Raw genomic sequence first — 14,947 nt, 5'->3', positions numbered from 1 at the left:
CTATAATAGTGTTTACGTTTCTGGCATGACCTTTGGACTATATAACGTTGTCATATTTCGACCCGTTCTCGGCTACTAAATAGTTTATGATACTCGTGGAGAGCTGTTGTCCATTTATTCACGATTATAATGAGTTGGAAAAGTGGTCGGATTTTCGTTTCCAAACAATTGGTTTATGAGTTATAGTCAAAATGAATTTCGAAAACCTTTCGAAAAGCAAAAACGTTTTTAAAAGTGCAACATCAGGTGGCTTATGGTACAGTTTACAGAACGGAGCAAAACACGTCTTCAAGTAGTAATCGGTTTCAACCAACAAATGACCGCACAGATTGAAATTGGCACAATAAAGGACCTTTTTGGAAAGCGAAACATTCTCGTCAAGATAGTGCCCATGTTTTTTTTTTCAAATTTAATACCTCAGTTTCCCTATGTTCATTATACTAATCATCTTGTTTACCGTGCATACCATAAATATTGAATGAAAGACCCATTGGGAAATGATACGATCATTTGCAAGTTCATATGATTAGAAATCTGAATCAAAAAAATTGTCAAACCGTTTTGATCGGGTAGTTTCACGTGTAGACGGCTCAGAGATGAACTGTTTGTCAAATACCAAACATTTCCGAAATTGTAAAGCAAACTTTGTGACAGAATGTTTCTCGTATAGACGCACCATCAGCTACGTAAGCTTTGAAACGAACCATCTCAAAGCAAATAACATAAAAGTGACCTACCTTTAATTGAGGAGATCTACAGTATGTTTATTATTTCAATCCGAAAAGTGGCTCATAGCTGCTATGACCAAGAGAAGTGCGATTTGGCGAGAAGCTCGTTCACAGCCCATATCTTTAGAAGTTCGTGATTAAACCCTTGGTTTAGTTTCCCAACCAGTCAAGAGAAGTCATTAAAGTTCCTTAGCACCAGCATAGAATCAATCGGCTTTTGTAAGAAATATGCTTTTATATTCGTACAACTGAATAATTGAGTATCTAGCCTACATATTCAATCAGATACTGACCCTTCCTGGCAGGATTTACTCCCAAAATAGATCCCAAAAGACTGTTCAAGATCAACACCGCTCGTCTGGGTTGCTCTGTCTACTTGTGTACAGTAATTGGACACCTTTTGACTCTCTTTGGGGATGTCATCACTCGACAGCATTGGAGTTGGGTGAGTTGGTCTGAAGGGTCTAATTACAACTGAGCATCTCTCTCAGACTTGTCATCAGTCTGATTTTGGTAGTGAAAGTGAGAACATTCATCATGAATACATTTCGTTTCACAGTCTTCATTTTCATCAATTTTGTATGCTGTTTGGCTTGGCCATTTAACCTTAGGTTAGGAGGGTCCTCATATGGACCCGGTCCCAAGGGAAACCCGTTACTCGTTGACACATCCTCTCATCATACTCCCAACTATTTCGGACGATCATCAGAAAACGTGGCCAAAGTCAATATCAAAATTGGATCGCATGATTTGCAAGATCTGCCGGAAATTCGACCAGCCACTAACGTGTTTGACCAAAGTGAACAAAGATTCGATATGGAGGATTGGATCAGGAGGTAATTTTGAACTTGTAATCTTAACTCCATCGTTGTCGAAGCCCTACCGAGCTAACTATTGATTCTAGATCGATTGGAGAGTACTTCTCTTTCAATAATCGAACTCCAGACTTGAAGGCCCCTCCAATTCGAGGGCTCATTCGCAGCCATCGAAACCATCAACCCAAGAGCCAACCCGATGTCCAAATCCACATCAACAACCGAAATCTCGATGAAGAAAGCCACTCTATTTGGGACAGGATTTTTGAGACAAGGGAAAATAGACCGCGGAAAAATTGGAACGATCCCATCCAACAAGAGATCGATTTATCGGATTTGAAAGAGACGGGCCTTCCCATCATTCGCCCCGCGACTAATACGCGAACTCAATAAATCGTTCTGATTCTCATGAGTAATCAAATCTGAATTGTACTTGTAGCATAAGGTGGATTTTTTACCTCTTGGTAGTTAACAAAAGATTCCTCATTTTGGCCAGTAATACAGGCTTTATACATTTGTTACTCTTTGCCTTCTTTAGCAGGGTACTAGGATCTACCGGCAAGGATCTTTGGAATGAACAAAAGTGAAGATATTCGCTTGCAAGATAACCAGAAATAGCGCGAATTTGACCTCTCTTCGACTAACTAAAAGCAAGCTCAGAAAAGGCCATGATTCGACTTGGGAAAATGTAAAAGAGTTGCCAAATGTTCAGTAAAAGGCTGTAAAATTCACCAACCAGTCATCCAATTTTGACATTAAATCAAAACATTGTCTTGACGAGAGATTCAACCAAAGAAATCATAAGAATGCAAGCATGCACTAGTTTTCAATTGGCTCCAAATAATTGCTTTTGAGGTACAATTTTGGGCAATTCTTAAGCCAAAATGCTATTGGGCTTAACTAAATTCAGATAACGAAGTTTTTACATGACACCCATTGCAACTTTTAGAGTGTCAAGAGTTTAGAGTTGTAGTTTCAATACTACACAGTTTCACAGTTTCTACTACCTGGCTAAAACCGGATCAAATTAGGGCTAAATAATTGAAAAGCAGACGCTTTAACAGAATTTCACCAATGTTGGCCTAATCTTGATTTATATATGTATAGCTTAAAATCACATGATTCAATAGGGCTTGTCAAGTGAACGCATTCATGAACAACTGACGTCATTCCATGGAGTAAAATCAAAGATCACATGCCCAGCCAACTGCACTGTGCATGCATTGGATTTTGACATTTATTCCATTTTACATGCTTGTCTAAGCAAATAGCATTGTGGTATTGAGCCAATTTGATAGATAGTACGTTCACTGGATTAAACAAAACATGTTCATTTTGTTGGGTTTTATAACACAGCTCCCTCAAAATCACTTGATCATTGAAAATTGAATGGGCGGATGGATCGTGAGAGTTGATTGTGATGTTTGTCTTAGTTCTCCCTCCCCAAAATGCCCAAAATCAGGGCGCCGGACCACATTTTTCCTTGAATTTCCTTCACTTGACATGCCCTATATATTTCAATTTCAAGGGCTATAAAACGGTAATTTACCCTAAATATTGACATCTTCAAAATTCGGCTGATGAAGCAAAAACCAGAATCATTCCCCCTGTTTGATTTAGGGTCAACAATTTCATAAGTTACATGCCATTCAACATTTTTGAAGCTTTTTTCTCGGGCACTCCATACCTAAAGATATAATTAGGGTGCGTGAACCAAGAGGTACCGCTGTTCCGATCATAATCAGATTGTACAGTAAAAGTCGGATATAAGAGCAGCTTTGGGGCCGTGAATTTCTGCTCTTATATCCGATGTGCTCTTACATCCAATGTGCTCTTATATCCGATGCTCCAGTTCCGCGGCTCCAGAGGCAAAACTGATGACAGAGAACATATTCTTATGCTATAATTTGATGTAGTTTTACGGTCCCAACAAAATGCAGCCATAAAAATCGAGAAAATGAAACAAAATGCAAGGAGGACAATATGTTGGCTGTTTGTTGATTTGTCACAAAATTACATACTGGCAATAAAGTTTGAAAAAAAAAACACCAAGAGTTTTCCAAAGGAAGCACGTTTGACTTTGTGGCAGCTTCGGTCAGGCTTATCTTGGACAGCTTGTCAAAATCGACAAGGAGCTATTGTGTCTCTTTGATGGAAAAAGTAGTTCTCTTGGCAAAAGCCATTATGTATGACTGTTTGTTTTTATGAGAAAGCGGCTGAAAACTTGCTTTTATAAAATGGCTTAACCAGTTTCCATCAAAAACTTCATTTTGGAGCGCGGGAAATAAAAAGCATTTTGCCGCCTTCAATTCTGCTCTTATCTCCGATGTGGTCCAAAATTTTGTACTCTTATATCCGATGCTAATTTATTATACTTTACTATATAATTTGATTCGGGGATTCATAATCCTGGTCTTACATCCGATTTGCTCTTATATCCGAATTTTACTGTACTACCTTTCAGTTGATTTTTGATCTCACGGCAAATATATAACAACCTTGTGTCATGGTATCAATTTGCTATTATATTAAGTTATTCTGTTACAGCCTTTGATATATGACTATGCTACAAAGTCTAACGCCAGAAAGCGCAAATTTCAAGCAAAACACAGTGTTCAGGCCAGATTTGCATCAAAGTCCAAAATAATGGTGAAAAGATGCAAATAAGTATGAGAAGTCCATTTATGGAAAAAGTGTATGTCAATTCGGTTTCCAGAGAAGCCACTCAACCACCACGGCAGCTCCTCTCCTCTATGATATTTTGCAATCGAACATCAGCAATAAAACCATCAACTATTTTCCGGTTCAATATGGATGCTTTGTGGATTTCTCCAATGCATTCGACAAGGTGGACTGAACGCGGTTATTCCTCAAACTTTAACTATGGGGAGCTCCGCGTTCAATCTGTGTCCTGCTGTCCAACATCTATGCTGGACTCAGATGCTCCATTCGTTCTGGTGAAGACCTATCCCCCTGCTACTTCACTTCCATTGGCCTACCGCAGGGGGATCCACTATCGCCAATTCTTTTCAATCTTTATGTGTACGACCTGCCTGAAGCCCTCACACAACAAGGTCACACCATCAACCATTTTCCGGTTCAATATCTTCAATATGCATACTACCTGGTTATCTTGTCTATGCTGGACTCAGATGCTCCATTCGTTCTGGTGAAGACCTATCCCCCTGCTACTTCACTTCCATTGGCCTACCACAGGGGGATCCACTATCGCCAATTCTTTTCAATCTTTATGTGTACGACCTCCCTGAAGCCCTCACACAACAAGGTCACACCATCAACCATTTTCCGGTTCAATATCTTCAATATGCATACTACCTGGTTATCTTGTCTGGTTCGGCTGTGGATTGCAAAACGACATCAATTCGCTCCACAATTATTGCCAAGACGAATGCCAGGGTTTTCCTTGAAGGTCGTCTGCGTCCCACCTTCTTTCATATCAACAATAGTCCGATTAAAATCGTCAAGCATTTTAACTATGTCGGATTCACCTTCTTCACCCGACTTTCCTTCCTCAACCATCTCAAATAATCAATAGTCAAAGCCAGGGCCAGGATCGGATACATTTGCAATAGACTTCCTATCAAGAATCTTTCCCTTCCAATAGTACTTCAACTCTTCCGGACATACATCACTCCAATTTTCCTCTACGGCCTTCACCTTTGGCTCCAATACTCCGCCCAATCCGCCCTCAAATCCGCCGATGCCACCTTCACCAAGTTCCTCAAACGATACCTGTGCGTGCCCCAATATGCCAACAAGGCATGGACGCATTTCCTATGCGAAACCGAGCCCCTCACCATCGGGCTGGCAAGGTTAGTGTCCAACAGTGTTGGGAACCTGACCTTTCCGGAGGTGATGTCCGGACACAAGACGTCCTTCCCGGTCAAGGACTTGCTAACACCTTATTATCCTTGGCCCGATATCCCTTCGGAGTATTGGCTGTCAAGCACCTTTGTCCAGCTTCCAGCCAAATGCCATCTCCGTGAGAACTGACAAAGGATCTGTTCAATCTGACCCATACTCTTCTCTACAATAGCCAAGATCTTCATCGCCTACCTTTACCTACGTGTGTCTCTAGTGTTGGCTCTCACCCTCTTCACTTTTTTCATGTGCACTGAACAATTCCAGTCATGTTCATTGTGATATCACTTTCTAGTCGCTTATATAATAACTTTTTTCATTCTGACATTTTTTTACACATTTAACAATTTTTGTATAACGCCTATACAACATCTTTTATTCACAGATACTAATGCAGCAAAGAGTCTTATTATTACGATGGGGAGAATGATAAAAAAGCATATTTTTGCATATTGCTCCTTCATTTTGCATATTTGTACCTTAGTTTTGCTTAAACAACTTTTTTCGTGTGTCTCAACTGTTTTTCTCAAATTCAATAAACCTATTTTGGCTAAAAAGGGCAACTTTTATTTTCTCGGTTTTATTTTCACACACTCATTAAACCCTTCAATAGAGTAGCAATTTATCATCAAATTTCGTGCTTCGAATTTAGAATCATCGCTCCATTTGAGATTTGATTGTAAAAGTTTTTCCCAACGACTTAAGAAACAAAAGTTGGAGATTAACCAACGCAAAATGTCTTTCTCGAATGACGAAACCTCATGATTCACTAACCTATGAAAATGAGTTTCAGGGTAACTCGACTCAACGGAAAATTCCACGCATCGGAGAACTCGTCACACTAGAAAACTCGACACCTTGGAAAATTCGACCCATCAGAAAACTCAACAGACCAGAAAACTCTATCGATATAAAATTTCACAATTCAAAGCTTTTTAATGACTTTTTCGATGGCTTGCTTGACCATCGAGTTTTATAGTAGGGCCATTTTTTTTAAAACATAAGCATTGGGATCTTAAGCAAGGATAACCTATCTCCATGTCAAATTATGCCCAACCCAGGATGTTAGCAAATGGTTTCAGGCAGTCATGCTTTTGCACTCTGTTGCATGTTTTGATAAGTGGTGTTTTCATACATGCCGAGTTTTTTAATGCATTGATTTTTTTCAATGTGTCAAGTTTTGTGATGGGTCGAACTTTTTTCTTTGCCGAGACACCTTGGAACCAAGAAAACGAGTGAGAGACCGAGATCATGAGAAGGAAAGGAAATTCAAAGGAAAAATGTAGAGCGGCGGCCTGAGTTTGGGCGTTGTGTGGAGGAAGCACTTAGGCAAACATTAGGGTCAACTCTAACTCTGACAGAATCGAATTTTCAACCATTAAGCTGTGATGAAAAGCTCAAAAAATGTCATTAAATGGTGCAGTTCTGTCACTGCACTAATATCTTGGCTCAATATTACAATACTGTTAGCTTCAAGAAGACCGCAAATTGAAATATTTTCAAGTAAATTAAGCGCACAATGCAGGTTGTTAGGAGATGCCAAAAGTTGCTTCATTGAATGACATCAGCTGCTTGTTTTCCCCTTCACTTCTCAAGTGGAATTATTCCCTTCCCAGCACACGAAAATTCCGCTAAAAATACCGGCGTTTGCGTCTAGATCCGTTTTCCAATAAGAAGTCGAAATTCTATTCAAAGCTTAATTATAATCATATTCTCTTCATTTTGTTATTTAGGTGCTTAGAGATGTTTCAGCATCAAATTCTTTGAATAAGGTACAATGATAAATACAGCTAATAGCTTGAAATGGTGCGTGCCGGATCCACCTTATCCTCTGATCTTCTGATAGCACCAACAAGTGGTGCAACAACAACACGACACAATTATTGACAGTAAGATTGCCAATATGACGATAACGATCACGGCAATAATCCATCCACGGATTTCGCAATGGAAGTTTAACCCTTCATGGTCACAATACTCGAAAACGGAGCATCCGTCATCTGTCACACAAACATTCCCTTGTGGAAGTTGATCTTGAATGTCATCTCCTACGTCACGTTTAGAGATTGAACCTGAAAGAGGAAAAAACGGGCTTCTTAAAATCAGGTAATAAGGTGCTACAAAGTGTTTTGTCATCATTGGCCTCTGATCAAGATATTATTCTTGGTTAAAAAGATGCTTTGAAGAGAACCTCTATTCTCAGTTTCAATTCTCATTTGCCTCAATCATGGTGGCAAATAGTATCCTTAAAATTTACCCATTGATAACGCCCTACCAATGGCAGATATTCTCGTGGCTTATCCCCTTGACCGCTTGACCGATTTGCTTTATTCTTCAACCAATCTGAGTTAAGAATTTCGATCGACGCAGAATTTCATTGGTTGCTTGAGAGGGTCAAGCGGATAAGAGGTGAAGCGGACAAGCCACGAAAATATCACCTAATGACAAACATCGGATGACAAATAATTTTGATTTTGCTACCACACGGTCACTGGACCAAATTTATCGATTGATATAGCCTGGTTATGATCGAATAAGAGTTGTGGAGTCTCTTCACTGCTCACCAACTAAGTTATAAAGTGAAATTAAAAAATAAACTAGATAGAAATAGTAAGTATAAATATATTAGATAGATAGATGGATCGATCAGAAAATGTACCTAGTTATTTATGGGCCTATTGTTGCTTGAGTCAATTACAATACTATTGAAATTAGCAGAGCCGTTAGGTGCAAAAAACTAAGGATAGTGCTTGAAACAATTATATTTTAGGCTCTGTTGGACCCAAAAGTTCATCCATTAGTGAAAAAAATGCGAAAATTGGCGCTTGGGTGCAGAGGGGTAAAAAATTGATACCGTGAACTCCTAAGTTAAATCATGATTTCAAGTCGCGATTTTGATTGCTTCTCTCTATGCAAACATAATTCAACATCGATATTGATATTTGATGCACATTATACACGTAAAATCCGTTGCCCATACTTCTTCCATCATACTACTTTCTAACAACAAAGAGCTTTATTTTTCTCCAGAATACACTCTTCCCCGCCTCTTTTTTTCCAGTGACTACAACTAGCCCTCTAACAAAACCAACGACGCCGCTAGCAGCGGCTGGCGTAAAAACTCGGCTCATGAAGGAAGCACTAGATACTTCCATTGAAAGCACAGGAACGTTCCAATCTATTTTCTGCGTTCTCCCGCGTTTCTCTCTACTGGGGAAGGAGCGCTTCTCTGGAATTTTAGCGTGTCTCTTGAGCCTTTCTCTCATCCACAAATTTATTGCGTTCTCCCTGCGTAGCCCAGCAAAGCGAAGCCACGGGCACATGGGTGTGGTTCCATTTACGACCCAGTTATTTTGGGACCAAAGTTAATACGGCTAATGGATGCTGGCAAAGGCTTCCAAGCGACAACAGTAGCCGTACCCATTGAAAACGTGGAACAAGGACAGAGCTAATGAGAATAACATTAACAACTCTTACCTCCATAGGAGAAGGTGATGCAGATGGACAACACCAGAGCCGATAAGGCACAAACGTTCCTCATGTTGGAAAGCATGGTTGGATTTGGTGAGATTTTGGGAGTGTAGGAGTGGATACAGATGCTGTAAGGCTTACAATGCCAGAGATCAGTTCAGTTTTCCTGACTGGATGGATTGGTAGTTGGTTGGTATTTGCTGAAGAATTGCAATGCAGACCTGAAGCGGAGAGAACAAAAACGGAGAGATGTGGGAGCGCGATCCGTGAACAAATAGGTACGCCCGGCCACGAACTTGTAGAAGTATGGACAGAAAACGGGGTTTCAGCCAAATCGGCATCCGGTGGATCGGAACAATTTTGAGTCCCTTGAACGGGGAGCCCTACTCTCCAAGCTAACCTAGCTTGTATCAAAGCTTTACTGTAAAAATATGGCTCTGACAAAATATGTTGTTTTCACGTCGACCAGAAATGGCAGACCTTTCCCGATTCGCACGTGTGGAAGAGCTGAAGCGAAGTATAGAGAAGAAAACCGGTTTGTAAAACCCTCTCTAATTTCTGCTTCATATACGAAGAACATATATTGTATAAGCGTAGCCATAAGCGTAGCCATAAGCTTACTCAGCTGATCGAGATGAGAATGAAATTTCAAATTTTATGTTTAGTCGTCGCAAACTAACCCAAATTTCCGTGCTGGGTTCCTCAAACTGGATTGTGGGCTGAAATTTGGCCAAGCTAAATCATGTGGACATTTTTTCACTTTATTGATGTCAATTTTGGATGAGATCATTCTAGCGACATGAATTTCTTTCTTCTATTGTTAGTCCATATCAGTAGAAGTCCGTTGGGCGGCAGACTCAGAAAGGAGCCCCTACGCACAGACCTCTCTTCTGGTATTACAGAGCACCAGCAAAGCATGATGATGGCCTCTCGAGTCTCAGTGTCTACTTCGACTAAAATTCTTCTCTGAAACAGGTTGGTTGGCATGTTTTTAGTATTTGAGTCAAATTTGGACCATAAGGTTGCCAGATATATTATTGCATTGCAGGAGACACAGTGTGTGAACTAGCATAAGTGTGCCTGGTGCTAAAATATATTCTTAAAGTAAAAGCAGATCAGAAGAATAAGAGCTTGTCTTTGGGAAATAAAGGTACAGTTGTTCTAGATGTGAAGTCATTTTTACTAACGTCACAAAATAGTGTAGAAACAGATCCTAACTAAAATTGGAGAATAATCATTAACGCCCAGATATAGGTGCGTTCAATGTTAGGTAAGCAGGGACCATAGTCCAAAGGAATATGTCCAAAACTGAGGGAAAAAGCAAGCATAAAGTGGCAGTTGTGTAATTTGTGAAAGAAGTCTTTGACCATTTTTAAAGAGATAACGCCTGTAAATTGCAATATCATTGAAATGAGGCATTTTCACCGCCCTACTATCTTGTTGCTCGTTTCTCATTTTTTTAAATAATAATCAGTGGCATATCTCAAACCTGAGCTTATACTTGTCTACATTATACAGTATTCGTTCGGTAATTTTGGATCCAAACATCTGAAACAATGAACGCCAAATTGGCCACACTGACTAAATCGGGCACTCCCTTTGCACGAGCGCCTATCAAAAGGAAAAATAATTCAGAAATGGGGTCCCTGATCAATAGACGAGGATCTGATCGATCTGATGAAGTGCTGATTCTAAAACCTCACAGGGATGCCCATTTCACTTATACCGACGATAACATTCCAACAATCAAAGGTCGGAAAATTATGCGAAATAATAATGATTGCCTCGATGAAAGTGGCAATTATTTTTTTACTTTTTTATCTTTTGTTTGAAATTAGCTTTTATATTAAGTTGTGGGAAAACGCAATTTAATAAACTAAGCCACTCCGCAAGACAACTTTTTTTTGCAAATGATTTGTTCTTGTAATGATTATATTATAAAGATGCATTTTTGTGTTAAACTGGGAAATTGGCGAAAGAAGCGAAAGACTTTTTTAACAAAACCACCTTGATTCGAAATTAAGCTTGAGACTGTGAAATCTTGAATAATAACTATTTTTACAGATCTTATACGGTTTCTTAAGCTTTTTGAATTGTAGAAGTCTAAATATAAAAAATCCCTGTTAGTAAGTGATTTCTGCCCTAACTTGCATCATTTTGCTTCGAATCAGGTCTTCCATAATTGCTTCAAAAACTTCCAATAATTCCGAAATAGGCAAACATTGACATCCCCAATATCAAAAGTAAAGCCTACGTAAGCAAAGCTCCAGAATTTGTCTTTTCCATGTTTTAATTTGGTCCTTTTCATAACTCATAATTGTGCTGATGACATGCCACTCACTTTTTGTAATAGCATAGTAAGGCTGTGCACAGCAAATATGGCATAAGCAATCTTTCACTAGGAACTTTATAATGTCATACGAGCTTTAATCTGTCTCACCCAGTATTTGCACTGTACAGGACGTTGTAGTGGCCTATAACTGCACATGTCTTTGAAAACTATTTTGGCCTCTTCAAGCACATTTATGTGCTCTTTTGGCCATTGTTTTGCCACTATGAACAGCCCTACTAATAAAGCGTAGTCTCGGTCAAGCATATTGAACGTAACATTATGAAGTTGCGTATGGACCTCAAATCTAATGAAGGGGTCGGTAACTGAACAATTGAACTCACTCTTTTCTACACTTTTTGGCCTCCATCTCATCAGACATAAAACCCAGCCCTGTTTGTTTCAAATTTGAATTGATGGTGCTTCATAACTAGACATTGAATAAAAGGCAAAACCTAACCTGAAAGGCACCCTTTACGTAGATGTTTATGCCGTTTCTTGCCCCAAACGGGGTTTGAGCCTGATTTCTAATTCGTCAACCTGTTTTGGCCATGTTCTCAAGGTTTTTGACATATTTTTTACTTGTTCTCATATTTTAGAACCCTTTTATCCATTTGGTCATTCGGGTTCTTATTTTTTGGTCTTAACTTTTTCCCTACGTGGATACTTTTTTGTTTACTTCTGTGTTACATGATCGTTGATGAGATAAAGACTCCAACCTCAGCCCTATCACTTCGGTTTCTGGTAATGGTAACAAATTTAACTCCCAGTTTCTGTTTGGAAAAGCCAATGAAAAACGGAGTTGCAGTCGATCTGGCCATACTTGTTATCAAGGGTCGATCCAACCAAAAATCAAAAAGGCAACCTTTTTTCAAAATCTTTTCATAACCAACAGAGATTTATGATTGATGACGTCACAAATGGCCACTTAGTGGAAGAATTCTTTGACGTCATTGCTGGGAAGATTGAACAGAGTTTGAACTCCATTTCATGCGAGCATTCTGCATGACACAGACCGAAGCAAACAGGGCCCCCAAATTCTTGTTGTATCTATTCTTCTGCATCAATATCAAAGCAACAAAGAAAAGATGGTCTGATTTCATGTAGCGTAAGCAAATGGTTGAAGTGTGTGTTTTTGACCTTTATGGCCTTGAAAAGTGAGAAACTGACAGTCGCCTCGTGTGCTCACGTACCCTGAAAGCGGAAAATTGTTTAGTTAGTGCGGAGCATTCCAGACTACAATTATAAATAAACATTTTTGTTCAGAACGTTATGTCGCGGAATGTGTGTATCACCTAGAAATAAAACAACGGTTGGTCTTGGTGGTAAGTCGTAGATTGCCCTTTATTCATAGAAAACATGGCTGGCTTTATATACGCAGCGAAAGCAGAGACTAGATGGATCTTAAACAAAGAAGAGGAGAGGGGCTTAAGGCCTTCGTTCCAAGTCTGTCGCATAGAGTCCCTCTTTGGGATGAGGGTATGGTTCTCTCATGGCGATGCTCTAGGTCGTATACATGCGTTTCGTTGTGTAAGAACTCAATATTTACCGATTGAAAATGAGAAGCTGTATCCAGAATGCATTATCAGGAATTCGTGAGTCATTGGAGTGAAATAACTATGTTACTCACATTACAGGATATTCGTAGTTTGGTGTCATAGACAACATCCTTGTGTCGGAAAATATTTCAATATTCAACCAATCGTGCTCGGTTGCAAGTACGCTTACAAAGTGCTTGAGGATTATTTGCCACTTTGTTATTGGAATTTCAATAACCACTCGACGCTTCCAATCTCTTCATTCACATTGGGATGATCTCACTCATGCATGCTTATTGGTTAGTCAAGTGTAAATGCTGATTAACTGCAAGAGGTATATTGTAGACTCGCCTTCCCGATTAAGTTTTTAGGTAAAAATGAGAGTTAGATCGATTCTAGAAAGGAAGTAAGTGACAAAGATATATGTCTACTTTTAAGCATTTCAATCGGTTGCAAAGACTATTTTGACTATCAAGCAAAGTTGTTTTTGGAGGTTGGTCGAGTCAAAAAAGCGATTTCCGAAATAAACATGTTCCGCATGTAAGAGTTACTGTAGAAATATCTTTCAAATAAAGATGAAGTTCACTTCAAAAACAAGTTTCAATAAACGTGATAAGAAGTAACTAGCCTCTTGGTAAATTTTCCAGTGGCACAAGTGAGATGGTAAAACTATGGATTAACCGAGATCTCAAGATTATACTAAAACAATTCCACACAACGTACTCTTACAATATCAAAGTTTGCAAATCGCCTGCATTCCAAATCGAATTAATCAAGTCATTGTACAGCAAAGTCTTTTTTACGTGAAAATATGTGGATTTGCCACAATCAAGTTGAAATAAATCGAGTTTCCCCTTTATCAAAGATTGATATGTAGAAGTATTAAGCGATCGTATTTAAGGCCTAAGACAGGACTGAAATTTGATTGTTCACCTATTGCGTGAAATCCTCTTTTATAGAACTCAAAAACATAAAAGCTCAAGAACACCCGAACCCATTGCAGACGCTATCCGAATCTGATCTGAAATCTGGATTTTTGCTTCCACGATGTTGAAGCCTGATCATTTTCTGTCATTGAAATGGATCGCTTGCAGTTTTTCCATTCCTTCAAATACAAAAAGATTTCCAAGGATTTGAAGAGGAGGACGCATGCCAAGGATAAGTGGAACTAATTTTTATTTGACTTTTAACTTTGAAATGTTTAATGACTTTTGAAATACCTATTGAAGTTCAGATAGATCGTTGAAACAGGTAGTAGTGTTGGTTCTATCCTCGCCGAGTGAAATTGCTTGAACTTCCAAGTGTACGAATTCTTTCCATTTGTTATAAACTCAAAATCATAAATATATTGACAATTTTTATGGAAGATGCTCGACACATTCCATCATAACCATACCTTTATAAAGGCAATCATTTATTCAAAAGAATATGACAATAAGCATGCAAATGGCTGTTATAAATTTGCTGTTGACGGCTGATAGCTTGATATTTCTGTGCCAAAGATTATTAAATACGTTAAATGAAGCGTGGAGTGCAAACATATGATATTATGTAATATTTGGTCTACTAATGAATTTGAATTTGCCAACTCAAATTCGTTGGTAGACCAAATATCTTATAAAGATTTAAAGGTAATAAATTGACGAATTATAACTTTTCATTTTGATAGTACTGGGGATTATACTCCCTGTAGCGGTTAGAAAAGCCCGTGAAAAAAAACCAATAACAAACCAATGAATCGCTTAAGAAACAGATTTTTAGAATATCTCGAAGCATGGACGACGATATCCTGGACCATATGCCTGGACGTTTTTGACGCCGTCATATGTACCCGAATAGCATAACGGAAAAATTAGAAACCATTGAACTCAACCCCTTGACTAGAAATTGAAAAAATCTTAGTCACCCTATCCAAGCCAGGGAGGTTCACCCGCAATAGACGTTCAAAATTATAGGGAGGAACATTGCAAATGTTTGGCTGCAGTTTGAAGAAATCTATTCAACCCGTTTTTTATTGATCACTATTTAAGTTATCAGCTGTCCAGGTTTAGTTTCAGCTAAACGGGTGAAACATCATGGCGGAATAAAGAAATTTGACTTGCGCGAATAAACGTTACGTGTGAGATGAGTCATAGATTTCTAGACACTGGATGTCGGACGACCGACCACTCGGCTGGTAAAACA

At 39.0% G+C, this 14,947-nt stretch overlaps 1 protein-coding gene and 1 long non-coding RNA gene across 2 annotated transcripts; one reads left to right on the top strand and one right to left on the bottom strand.

Annotated features, from left to right (window-relative positions):
- Window positions 1-1,219: 1,219 nt before the first annotated feature.
- Window positions 1,220-2,031, top strand: LOC131879331 (uncharacterized). The gene is made up of 2 exons (XM_059225619.1): window positions 1,220-1,564; window positions 1,633-2,031. The coding sequence occupies exons 1-2, from the start codon at window positions 1,266-1,268 to the stop codon at window positions 1,934-1,936; spliced, it is 603 nt and encodes a 200-aa protein (XP_059081602.1). The 5' UTR covers window positions 1,220-1,265; the 3' UTR covers window positions 1,937-2,031.
- A 5,077-nt stretch (window positions 2,032-7,108) lies between these two features.
- Window positions 7,109-9,426, bottom strand: LOC131879532 (uncharacterized). Its single transcript, XR_009373165.1, has 2 exons — window positions 8,903-9,426; window positions 7,109-7,497 (listed from the first exon to the last, which is right to left on the bottom strand). It is a non-coding gene; the product is annotated as an uncharacterized LOC131879532 (long non-coding RNA).
- Between the last annotated feature and the right edge of the window lie 5,521 nt (window positions 9,427-14,947).

The sequence above is a fragment of the Tigriopus californicus genome, chromosome 4, assembly GCF_007210705.1.
Source record: "Tigriopus californicus strain San Diego chromosome 4, Tcal_SD_v2.1, whole genome shotgun sequence".
In the NCBI taxonomy this organism is placed as follows: Eukaryota; Metazoa; Arthropoda; class Copepoda; order Harpacticoida; family Harpacticidae; genus Tigriopus; species Tigriopus californicus.
Note: the sequence above shows the minus strand (reverse complement) of the source record. Positions and strands in the feature narration are given on the sequence as shown.

Excerpts from the sequence above, each read along its gene's own strand:
- LOC131879331 (XM_059225619.1), top strand. The coding sequence starts at position 1,266 with ATGAATACATTTCGTTTCACAGTCTTCATTTTCATCAATTTTGTATGC. Across the intron at positions 1,565-1,632 it reads ATGGAGGATTGGATCAGGAG|ATCGATTGGAGAGTACTTCT; the intron begins GTAATTTTGAAC and ends TATTGATTCTAG.